The sequence below is a fragment of the Trifolium pratense genome, linkage group LG3 (assembly GCF_020283565.1).
Source record: "Trifolium pratense cultivar HEN17-A07 linkage group LG3, ARS_RC_1.1, whole genome shotgun sequence".
Taxonomy (NCBI): domain Eukaryota; kingdom Viridiplantae; phylum Streptophyta; class Magnoliopsida; order Fabales; family Fabaceae; genus Trifolium; species Trifolium pratense.
In genome coordinates, this window is record NC_060061.1 from 43,527,557 (window position 1) to 43,539,309 (window position 11,753).

The 11,753-nt window shown below is 32.6% G+C and overlaps 3 protein-coding genes across 3 annotated transcripts; 1 reads left to right on the forward strand and 2 right to left on the reverse strand.

Annotated features, from left to right (window-relative positions):
• Nucleotides 1-1,088: 1,088 nt before the first annotated feature.
• LOC123912953 (cytochrome P450 71D11-like) lies at nt 1,089-3,031 on the forward strand. The gene is made up of 2 exons (XM_045963542.1): nt 1,089-2,004; nt 2,420-3,031. Exons 1-2 carry the CDS (start codon nt 1,093-1,095, stop codon nt 3,029-3,031), a joined length of 1,524 nt encoding a protein of 507 aa, XP_045819498.1. The 5' UTR covers nt 1,089-1,092.
• Nucleotides 3,032-3,737: 706 nt separating this feature from the next.
• On the reverse strand, nt 3,738-5,858 carry LOC123912954 (cytochrome P450 71D9-like). The gene is made up of 2 exons (XM_045963543.1): nt 4,952-5,858; nt 3,738-4,463 (listed from the first exon to the last, which is right to left on the reverse strand). The coding sequence occupies exons 1-2, from the start codon at nt 5,831-5,833 to the stop codon at nt 3,852-3,854; spliced, it is 1,494 nt and encodes a 497-aa protein (XP_045819499.1). The 5' UTR covers nt 5,834-5,858; the 3' UTR covers nt 3,738-3,851.
• A 1,171-nt stretch (nt 5,859-7,029) lies between these two features.
• Nucleotides 7,030-11,192, reverse strand: LOC123912955 (probable terpene synthase 2). Its single transcript, XM_045963545.1, has 7 exons — nt 11,026-11,192; nt 10,462-10,741; nt 9,669-10,041; nt 9,359-9,577; nt 9,012-9,150; nt 8,420-8,668; nt 7,030-7,624 (listed from the first exon to the last, which is right to left on the reverse strand). Exons 1-7 carry the CDS (start codon nt 11,143-11,145, stop codon nt 7,316-7,318), a joined length of 1,689 nt encoding a protein of 562 aa, XP_045819501.1. The 5' UTR covers nt 11,146-11,192; the 3' UTR covers nt 7,030-7,315.
• Between the last annotated feature and the right edge of the window lie 561 nt (nt 11,193-11,753).

Consider the following 11,753-nt stretch of genomic DNA (forward strand, 5'->3'; position numbering starts at 1 on the left):
TTGTTTCTATTTTTGTGTGTTAAGAAGTTTACACTGACTAAATGCATGCATGAAGTGAAATATTCATTTAGACAAAAATAGATTTAAATTCTACCGAAAATCGATTTTACGGTATAGATGTTTATACTTTCTTTTTTTGTTTACGATGAGTTCAGAATCGAACCCAGCCTATAACGTACTACCCAAATCCCTCACCAATAGACCAAATCCAATGGCTTATACTTCCCCCTTCTTGTGATAAAGTGATATTTATCTTCGGACGAAAGTAATACTCTATTTCAAAATAATAGTAATTTTTTTTTTGAATATATGTAGTGTGTGATTGTAGTGCATGACCTATATATATATTATATGTTCTTCAACTATGCTAATTAAATAAAGTACTAAGTTGTCGTTATATGTGAGGTTTAATAAATAAAATTTAAACAAAACTTTGGTAAACCAAATTGAAAAAGATTCTATTGGAGATTCAACCAATGTGATGGATGCTTCTTGTTCTAACACATTGTTTGACAAAATCTATCTTCCAAAATAAGAGCATCAAAACCATCTGAAAATATTACTTTTATTACTTTTCTTTGGGATGCCATCTTTGTTTGTAGTATTTGACCTATATCGAACATATAAAATATAACCCATTAAATTTTGTGGGTATAACAAGCTTGGTGTAATTTATATGAATTTTCGGCTACTCAAAAGAGAATTGTAAAGAATTTGTCTAAGTGATAGTTTTGATTCTCTTAAGCATGTGGTCAAGTTAGAGGTTCAATTTCTGACAACATACCGAGAAAATTCGGTTGGAGAGATGAGAACCACCCTGTGTATTTCACAGGTTTCCGACGGAGATTAAAAAGTATAATCATAATATTTTTGTTGGTTTTTTTTACAAAATATTTTTGTTGGACTTATGCTTACACATATATCACTTGCAATATAAAATACTAGAAAACACTTATTTCAATGATCCAAATTATGTCTATATATATGTGTGTACAAAAGAATGATGTTCTTCACCAAACTAGTAAAAAAGAAAAAGAAACATATTCATCTAAGCCATTCATCTAACTCTCCTGTTTCTTTTTTTATCTACATATGGATCTTCAAGCAATTTACCCTTTCACCCTTTTTTCCATTTTCTTCTTCTCCATCATTGTGACACTAAAACTAAAGAAGAAAATCAAGAAAATTGACCCAATTCCAAATATACCCCCAGGGCCATGGAAACTACCTATCATAGGAAACATAGCTAATCTTATTGGCTCTCCACCACATAGAAAATTAAGAGATTTATCAAAAAAATATGGACCTTTAATGCATCTTCAACTTGGTGAAGTTTTCTTTATTATTGTTTCCTCAGCAGAATATGCTAAGGAAATAATGAAAACACATGATGTTATATTTGCATCAAGGTCTCGAACACTAACCACAGATATAGTCTTTTATGATTCAACCGATATAGCTGCTGCGCCTTATGGTGAATATTGGAGACAACTTCGAAAGATTTGTACCGTAGAGCTTTTAAGTATAAAACGCGTTCAATCTTTTTGGCCAATAAGGGAACAAGAGATGAGTAATCTCATAAAAAAGATTGCTTCTGAAGAAGGAAGTGTCGTCAATCTTTCTCAACAAGTTGTGTCGATGATGTTTTCATTCACTTCAAGGGCTGCATTTGGTAAAAAATACAACGAGCAAGACGAGTTTGTATTGGCGGTAAGAGAAATATTGCAACTAGCAGGTGGTTTTTACATTGGAGACTTATATCCTTCGGCGAAATGGCTTCAAAACCTCACTGGAATGAGGCCTAAGCTTGAGAAGTTACATCAAAAAGTTGATAATATACTTGATATGATCATCAATGATCATAAAGGGACAAAGTTGAGAACTAAAGATGATTTAGTTGAAGGAAAGGAAGATTTGATTGATGTTCTCTTGAAATATGAGGATGGTAACAACAATGATCAGGAATTTTCCTTAACTAAAAGAAATATCAAGGCTGTACTCTTTGTAAGTATATATTTACTTTCCTTTCTTCCAAAATCCTATGCCTACAAATAATTTTATTTATGCAGGTATGAATCGACCTATTTCAATTTAGCTACTGATATAAACATTTGTGAGATTGTTTTCAAGAGCTTATAGAAATAAAATAACTAGCTTTTGATATGTTCATAAGTTGTTTTTAGCATATTCTCACAAACTCTCTAGAATAGCTAATAAAAAAGCTTAAATGTCCCTGTGAGCTTACCTCAGCCAGTAGGGACATCGTATATATTATGCAGGAATCTGGGTTCACCTATTCACCTTTATATGAAAACAATTTATTTAATTTTTTATTATAGAAATAACTTATAGATAAGCACTTATAAACATTTATGCTAGAAGCTTTTTAATGAAGTGGTTTTTTTTTCCATCATTTAAGGATATCTTCACAGGTGGAAGTGACACAGCAGCAACTACAATTAACTGGGCAATGGCTGAGATGATAAAGGACCAAAGAGTATTGAAGAAAGCACAAGCTGAAGTGCGAGAGATATTCAAAAAAAGAGGAAAAGTTGATGAAACATGCATTGATGAGTTAAAATACTTGAAAGTAATTATCAAAGAGGTTCTAAGAATGCACCCTCCTGGTCCACTTTTAATTCCAAGGGTGTGTGGACAAGCTTGTGAGATTGATGGATATCACATACCAATAAAAAGTAAGGTAATAATCAACGCTTGGGCGATTGGAATGGATCCAAAATATTGGACCGAGCCAGAGAAGTTTTATCCGGAGAGGTTTATTGATAGTTCTTTTGATTTTAGAGGAAATAATTTTGAGTACATTCCATTTGGCGCCGGGAGGAGAATTTGTCCTGGTATAAATTATGGTTTGGCAAATGTTGAATTGGCACTTGCTATGTTATTGTGCCACTTTGATTGGAAGCTTCCAAATGGAATGAAAAGTGAGGATTTGGATATGACTGAGCTATTTGGTGCTTCTGTTATAAGAAAAGATGACTTGTACTTGATTCCATGCACTTATGCTTTATGAAAAGTTTCCGTTGCACACAAAATAGTGCTTTTATAATTATTTTAGTATTGTTTTTTTTCAATCTTTTTTTCAATGTTTGGTGCTTTTACAAAATAGTTCCGCTAACACAGTTGTCACTGGCACTGCTGCGAATGAACGGCCTGGTAAGAGTTATATTGTCACACTGTCTGCCTGCACTAAGAGCAGTGCACTAGTCAGATGAACATAGACAAATTTCACTGCTGTTAAACTCAAACAACAGCTAGCATAATTCAATTCGGGCTGCAACACCATAGCACACTGCACCATCCCTGCAAAAGAGAACGGAAATTTGTACAAACCAGAGCTCTGGCAGGTCGATGCACACAGGTCATCAAGCGCGAGCTGAGCCTAACAAAATTAGTGTTTAACCGACCCTACTCGCTCCCAAACCAATTTCATTATTTACAATAGTTGTCTACAACTTTAAAACCATGCATGGACACCGGGGCAGAACTTTGTGGTGTCGGGTGGGTGCCATGAATATCCTCAACTATTTTATATAAATTCTACTCAGCATGTTATTTCATATGGTTTGCATTGTTATAGTGAATGGAAAATGTTTTTGTTAACATGAAGATTGTTGTTCTAGTTCTTATGCCACCATTTTTCGTATTTTATTAGTTTTATATAAAAAAAAAAACCTTTTGGGCCTCGAACCCACATAGGTAAATAGGTAATATTCGAATAAAAATAACCTTGCACTTGTAATATTCAAACAATCATTACACAACATTGTTGTCCATAAATCAAACGATTTCGTCAACAGAATTTCACTTTCATTTAACATATGTGGAGTAGGTTAAGGATGATAAGTGATAGGAATAAGGTATAAATCATCTTTCCGAGTAACCGCTGACCCAAAAGTCTCACTCATGTCTAAATCCTCACTTTTCAATCCACCGGAAAGTTTCCAATCAAAGTGATACATCAACAGTGCAAGTGGATACTCAACATTGATCATACCAAATGTGATTCCCGGACACATTCTTCTCCCAGCACCAAATGGAACGAACTCAAAATTATTACCCCTATAGTCTACACAACTTTCAATAAACCTTTCAGGATAAAATTTCTCCGAGTCGGCCCAATAATTTGGATCTCTTCCAATAGCCCAAGCATTCACTATCACTTTGCTTTTAAAAGGTATATCATACCCTTTTAACTTGCATTCTTGTCCACATTCTCTTGGAAGCAAAAATGTTGCAGGCGGGTGCAATCTCAATGTCTCTTTCACAACACATTTTAAATATTTTAATTTCTCAATGTCACTTTCATTGGGTTTTCTTTCTTTATCAAAAACCTCTCTTACCTCAGCTTGAACCGTCTCCATTATTTTTGGATTTTTTATCATCTCTGCCATTGCCCATGTTATGGTAGTAGCTGATGTCTCACTTCCACCTCCATATATATCCTTCAAAATCAAGTGATTTAATTAGTTAACTTAATAGTAAAAGCATCCCAAACAGTTTGTAGTTGTTGCATAAGGAATCAATAATAAATTGTTCTCTTTGTACCATAAGGAGAACGATTTTGAGCCGTTGCATAAAATTTATAAAATTTCAACGAAATATGAAAAACCGTTGCTCATGACACTCTACCAGACTGGTTTTCTTATCTTTCAAAATTTAGGCGTTGTCGTGGACCCAAAATGTTGTAGTGATATTGTAATTCTAATTATTAAAGAGTATATACCAATACTAATTGTAACTCTATTGGGGGTTTATCTCATATATACCACAAAATTTACATGAAAAAAGAAGAAGGAAATTAAATACATAAACTAGTACATAAAGAAATTAAAAAAGGAACATGTACTACTTTTTTTCTATGCCAAATAATATATACTTTTTATTTTTCCACAATTATTTAAGTTTGTGTTGAAGATATTAATATACTTACCAAGATCACAGCCTTGACACTATTATCACTCAAACAATCCTGCTTCAATAGCACATCTACAAGATCTTCCTCCACTTCATCACCATGATTTTCACTAGCCCTTGATTTATTAACCTCCCTATGCTCATCAATAATGTTTTGCATAATCAAATCAGCTTCTTTGTGTAACTTTTCAAGCTTAGGCTTCAATCCAGATATATGTTGAAGCCATTTATAAGAAGGATACAAATCTCCCAAATCAAAACCACCAGCAATCTTAATAGCTTCCCTTACCAATGATATGAATTTCTGATTTTCCTTGTACTTTTTTCCAAAAGCTGTCCTTGAAGTGATTGTAGAAATTGTTGAAAACACTTCTTTGGTAAAATTAATTTGTGATCCTTCTTTTGAAGCAATCAATTTGATTAGATTATTTACCTCTTCACTTCTTATTGGTTGAAAAGATTGGACACGTTTTGAACTTAATAGCTCTAAAGTACAAATTTTTTTAAGTTGTCTCCAATAATCACCATAAGGTGCAAAAGCTATACCAAGAGAGTCATAACCCAATATCTTTGAAGCTTGAATATGAGGCCTTGATGCAAAGATAAGATCATGGTTTTTCATCACTTCTTTTGCATATTCCGGTGATGAAACTACAATTGTTGAAACTTCACCAAGTTTTAGATGCATTAAAGGTCCATATTTTGTTGACAAGTCTCTTAGCTTATGATGGGGAAGTGAACCAATAAGGTTGTGTATGTTTCCTATGATAGGTAGCTTTAATGGACCTGGTGGTAAATTTGTAGTTGAGTTAGATTTCTTGGTCACTATTTTGTTTGCTATGAACACAAAAAGGAAAATGGAGAAAATGGATGTGAAGTATAGGATTTGAAGATCCATCTTGAAAACAGACTTATGGCTTTCTTGTTTTATGATTAAACTCTGTTTGCAACTCTAATATATAGTAGTAGAAATTAATTTCTTAATTTGTCATCAGTGTTTTCTTAAATCTTGTTATCGGTCTTATAATGTTTTCTTTTTAAGTTGTAATGTTTGTTTGTGGATGACTTATATCTTCTTGTAAACAAAGTACAAGACAAGCTGCCGTTATATGGGAAGTTTTAATATAAGAGAATTTGTTTAAAAAAGTCTTTGGTAAACTAGAATGAGAAAGATTCAATATAATTGAAAATTGGCTTAATTATATTTTTAGTCTTTATCTTTATTTTAGGTTTTAAATTGGTCCCTTGTCTTTTCTGCAGGTTTTATGTTGCCATGTTGATCCCTCCCGTCAAATTTTACACTATTACCGTTAAATTTGGACACGTGTCATGCCGTCACCGGACGACCATACCACACCACACACCATACTTGGCCTGCACACCATACCACCACTTGTCCAGCACGTCGGCGCCGAAACAGTAGACCTGAAAAACACGACCACGAACGACCAGCTACAAAACGCCGGGAGAAACGGCGGTCGGAGCCGTGCGGATGATGACGAAGCCATCGTCGCACTGCTCAAAAAAGAAGCTACATCTCTGAGTGTTTAAAATTTGGATTTTTTGAGGGAACGAGAAGGAGGAGGCGTGAAGGAACCTAGAGAGAGGTCAGAGAAAAAGATTTTTGCAAACGTGGTTTCTGATATTAGTAAATAATCAGTTCATTGGTCTGTTAGTGAGACTTAATTGAGAAATTAGGGTTAAGAGTGGAAATTAAACTGTATATATTGACATGAAATATATCATATTATATAGCCTAAATAAATGTTGCATTGTGCAGGAACTGTATTGACTTGAAATATTGCTTGATAGTAATACTAAATCTAATTTCTTCCCCTTTGTCTCTCTCGTTCCTGATTAGTGATTATTTAATTCCTTTCATTTTTCTTTCAGGTTCTTAAAGGTCCTCTCACATTCTCCTCTTTGCTTTCATGTGTTTGTATAATCTGATTCATTGTGTGTTGCTATTTTTTTTATAGATGCTTCGAGCAGTTTTCTATGTTATGGCTAATATTTAGTGTGTCTAGAGTTCGAACCCCGATCTATATATAAAATACGATTTTTTTACTAGCTGAGCTAAACTCACATAAATAATATCAAATTAAAGTTAATGATACTTTTTGTATAAAAAAAGCTAATCATCATACTTTATGCATTACAATATAATTATAAATTCAACCCAAATTACATTTTATTCCTGAAAAAAGAAATTCCACACGACATGCACACATTGCATATCTTTTATTCAAACAAGAAATATAAAGCACATAAACACTAATTTATTTTTAAATTTTGGCAAATGCTACGGTTTGGAGCTTTAAGAAAATCATGGTGTGAATACGATTTTATCAAATTCGCCGTAAATTTAAACATTAATTCATTAGAAGTTTGATGCTGATATTGGAACCGGATCAATAAGCACTGCTTTAATAGATGTCTTCATTAGTCCTTTAGAATTCGTGTAGCCATCTTCATCTTTGTAAATCACATCCATAAAACGTGAAAGATTCAGAGCGCGGGTGAGAAAAGGCATTGGAACTTTAGTTGGCCTAAGACATTCTTCATTTATATCTTTCCAAGCAATTGCACTTCTCTTTTGGCATTCTAGAATAGCAGCTTCCCTTGAGATACCGTATTGCTTCATATAGCAATCCAACAATGAGCATACATGTCCTCTTTTTTGTTCAAACTGTACAACAAGAAATAATTCATGCAACTATATTTATATCGAGTAAAATAAAATAAATAGTATTTTTGGAAAAATTAAGGTTTCAAATTGTGATCCGCATTCGCAATTGTGCCTGCAATATTGTTGATTTTGTAGTCTCTACAACCGCACAATCGAAATGTAATTGCATTAACAACTCATTAGACGATTTCAGACATGTTTGTTTAAATCTTCTTGCCAAAAGTTAAAATTTCACAACCCATAATAATACTAAACTCTGTGGCTTTTATTTATTTTTTTGGTAAAGAAAACCATGTGACTCTACTGTGGTAGATAAATAATGTTGTGGCACCATGTGCCACTTAATATAGGGTCCGTTTGTTTCAGCTTTACAAAAATTGATATTTTCTTTGTATTTTTTAAAATAGATTTTATTAAATTGTTTTTCAAAATTTTTTAAGTTTTTATATATTTATTTTTCTAAATTTAAACACTAATTTTGATATTATATAACAAAAACATACATTATTGAAGATCGAAACATAGTAAAAATCACAATCGCAACATTTGTAGTTACAAATTGCATCTGCTACCACATGACCGCTTTTTAAAATCGTAGGAATAATTATCGGTTTTTCTATCATGTGCAAATTTGTTCATGTTACGAAATTTAAAATTTTATTTTAAATTTGTATTGGAACTTATGCATTTTATATTAAATGTGCAACTTTTTAACGAATTATTATTGTTTTTCAATAAAAAATGACTATTTTTAGTTGGTTTAACATGTGCAATATTACACATTAGACAAAATACCTCGCTGGAGACAATTTCATCCATTAATCTGCAAAGATTAGCTGCGGCATTAGCAATTTTTGGCTCATTTGTTATCCAATTGAAGATGTTCTCTGTGGCTGTTTCTCCCATGCCAATGTAAGAAGTTAATATCAGCAAAGTGTAACAACATGATTTTGTTGCTATGCGCATGTACTCTTCTGTTGTTGGTGTATAGTTTTCATTCAGCCATCTGGCCTCAGTTATAAATGCTTGGACTGCCTTTTTGACCTGCCATTGTTAGCAACAATGTAATTAAATTTTGAAAACTTTGTTTAATATTTAAGTTGGTATTCTTTGTGCTGATCTATAGTTTGGTATAATATAAATATTACAGTATTTGCCAATAAAAAATATATTTAAGAGTGTCTGTTTGGTACTTAAAATAAGTGACAAAATAGAATAATTGTAGCCGGGTGGAATGAGTAGCTCAATAACTAATTGAGCTAAGATTTAGGGGTTAGAACGAAAACGAAAGGAAGTACAAAAAAGAAGGGATAAAATACAACTGTCTGAGCCCCTGACTTTTCATACTTCCAAGTACTGTAATAATTAGAAAAATAACAATTCATACTTCTTTTTTGTAGTATCCAAGGGTATAGGTCCTTCCTTCTTTGCTCATTTCTTGCTCTATTTCTTCGTAAACCGTCAAGATAGTTGTATAAAGAATTTTCATGTAGTTTGGAAGATCGTCTACCATTCTAATATCCCACCTGAAAATCACTTTCGTTACCATCACAATCACCTTTTTTTTTTAAAAAAAAAAAGGAAAAAGAAGCATTTTTAACAAGATGTGTCTAGACAAAGGAGAATAAATATCACATTTTATTAAAATTTACTAAAAATAGTACGAGTGAAAGCCAAGGGAAAAATAAGGGTGATGTAAATATATGTTTCCTTCCATGTGAGGTGTTAGTTAACCTTTCAATTGCCTTGGTAAAAAGTTCTAGTTCATCAATCGTTCCGTATGCATCATATGTATCATCAATGACCGATAATAGGCTGACTGTTTTAGTCATGATTTTTCTTGCTTGAGAATATTTGGGCTCAAAAAATGTAGTCAAAACCCAAAAGCTACATTCAATAATCCTATCTCGTGCATAAGGTAGTTTGTTGGCGAAATCCAGCTCCTTCCACCATCTTTAAAGATAAAATAAAAAATAAAAATTAGCATACAAAGGATTAATCTTTACAGTTTTTCTTTTAATATTTTCTTACTTGCAATACTTACATGCAAATGTTTCCAAATTCCTTTTGATATAGGCTTTGAAGAAAATTGAAATCCAATTTTGCTAAAGTGAGTAAAATTTCATCATGGGATGAATCTTGCTCATAGATTGAAATGTAGCGTCGTGCCTCTAGCCTTGGCAAGTTCTTGTGTAGAGCTTGCCTTAAGCTATATTTGACTTGTGTAGCAAGAAAAGGGCTTAATTCGGTGGCAATGGACTCGAGATGAGTTGAAGTAAAACTCAATGCTTCTTCCAAAATTTCTTCTCCATGAATCATCATATGTGATGCTTCATACAAGCTTAACATCCCCTCAACATCCGTGATAAGTTTTTCATTGAAGTTTCTTTGTTCGTCCTTGAATTTGTTGAACACGTCTAGTGTGTTTATAAAAAACAACCATTAGAGTGAATATACAACTTCAAATAAATAATAGTAAAAATAACGACGAGATGAAAACATACCATACAAAAATATATGTGAATCTTCAAAGAAAAAACTTATTTACGAGGATATGAACAAAGTATAGACTTTTTTTTAGTGAAAATTGGTTAGGAGAACCTTCAAAAAACGTAAGAACTTTTTCTTATGTAAGCACTATTTTTTTTTCTTACGTAAGAACTTTAATAAATTATTTGTTGTAGTAAGTGGAGAAGTAACCCCGCAACTGCGATCGGAAGTGGGCTGGAACCACTTGATGCCAGAACTGACCCCGAACCAGATTAAACTGGTGGTGAAAACCAAAAAAATAGAAATAAAGAAATGTAAATAAGTTTGAGGTATGCATAGATATATACTCGGGAAAACATGAAATCCTTGTTGCCTTAACACCCTAAATAGCACAGCAAGAGAGTAAAGGTTGTCTTCAAGAGTTATTTCTCCATTTTCGACATAGCACTTGTGAATATCTTGCAAAATATCATCAATTTCATGTTCAAAGTGATAGCTCACACCCAAACGACATATTGAATCAATTAAGTTGACTTTTGCCAATGGTTTATCAGTTTTTGAAACAAGCATCTTTCTCACTTCATCTTTTAATGTATCAATTCGTGCTGCAATATTCTTATCAAGTTCCTGCATTCATATTTTGGGAATAACTTAATTAATAAAAATATTTTGATTATATATATGGAAGCATATCAACTGAAAGGAGCAATTATAGTGGCAGATGATATATATATATCATTCTTCCGGTATATAAAAAGCAGTAACGTAGTCCCTGTGAGCTTATCTCAGTTGGTAGGGACATTGCACTGTATGAGCGATATCGAACCAAGGATACTCCATTTATTCACCTTTAAGGTGGATTTTCTAGTCACTATGCTACTCTACAAAAAAAAAAAAAGTAACGTACATACCATAGATTCTGAAGCATATTGAAGAAAATATTCCCCCCAAACTGTAGGGTGAAAATCTGCAAGATTTCTTTGCAAGTCGGATTTGGCATCAGGATTGGAGGAGTCAGCTACAGCAGCCATCCTTAGATCTTAAGTATTGAAGTGAATGGATACTTCTCACAATGTAACTCTTTTTGGTTGATGAAAGAAGGCCTATGTATATATATAGTAAACATTTTTTTGGCAAAAACTTTAATAAAATAAATTTATTAATTTAACAATTTTTTCAAGAGCACGATAATTAATTTTCAAGTATATTTTAACGATATCTTTTAGCAAATTTTTAAATATTTTATTATAAATAAATTTTCTACCATAAAATAATAAACTTAAGTACATAATGAAAATCAATGGATCTTTGCGAATGCACATGTCTCTAAACTAGTTAAATATCAAATAAAATATTTGATATTTAAGGGAGGGATCCGACTACACTTAACCATTCCGTGTGGTCACATCACACACACAACATTTATTTCTCAGTAATTTATTTTCTGTCTTTAATTTCATGTCATTTACTATTACCCGCAAAGATACCTTTCAAACACCAAAGCTAATACAAAATCATTCCTAAGCGAAACTAGTAATTTTGGCACAATCCGTGTGGAGAACGATAAACTTATCACTTTATTACTTTGTAGCAATTCTGTGCACTTGCAGAACCACCGTCAACTATCATTGATAAAAAT

What these genes read in the sequence shown, in the direction of transcription:
- LOC123912953 (XM_045963542.1), top strand. Translation starts at nt 1,093, where the DNA reads ATGGATCTTCAAGCAATTTACCCTTTCACCCTTTTTTCCATTTTCTTC. An exon ending in ATATCAAGGCTGTACTCTTT is followed by an intron (nt 2,005 to 2,419) that starts GTAAGTATATAT and finishes CCATCATTTAAG; the next exon opens with GATATCTTCACAGGTGGAAG.
- LOC123912954 (XM_045963543.1), bottom strand. Translation starts at nt 5,833, where the DNA reads ATGGATCTTCAAATCCTATACTTCACATCCATTTTCTCCATTTTCCTT. An exon ending in GTGTCAAGGCTGTGATCTTG is followed by an intron (nt 4,464 to 4,951) that starts GTAAGTATATTA and finishes TTGATTTTGAAG; the next exon opens with GATATATATGGAGGTGGAAG.
- LOC123912955 (XM_045963545.1), bottom strand. Translation starts at nt 11,145, where the DNA reads ATGGCTGCTGTAGCTGACTCCTCCAATCCTGATGCCAAATCCGACTTG. An exon ending in AATATGCTTCAGAATCTATG is followed by an intron (nt 10,742 to 11,025) that starts GTATGTACGTTA and finishes ATATGAATGCAG; the next exon opens with GAACTTGATAAGAATATTGC. An exon ending in AGGATTTCATGTTTTCCCGA is followed by an intron (nt 10,042 to 10,461) that starts GTATATATCTAT and finishes TAAACACACTAG; the next exon opens with ACGTGTTCAACAAATTCAAG.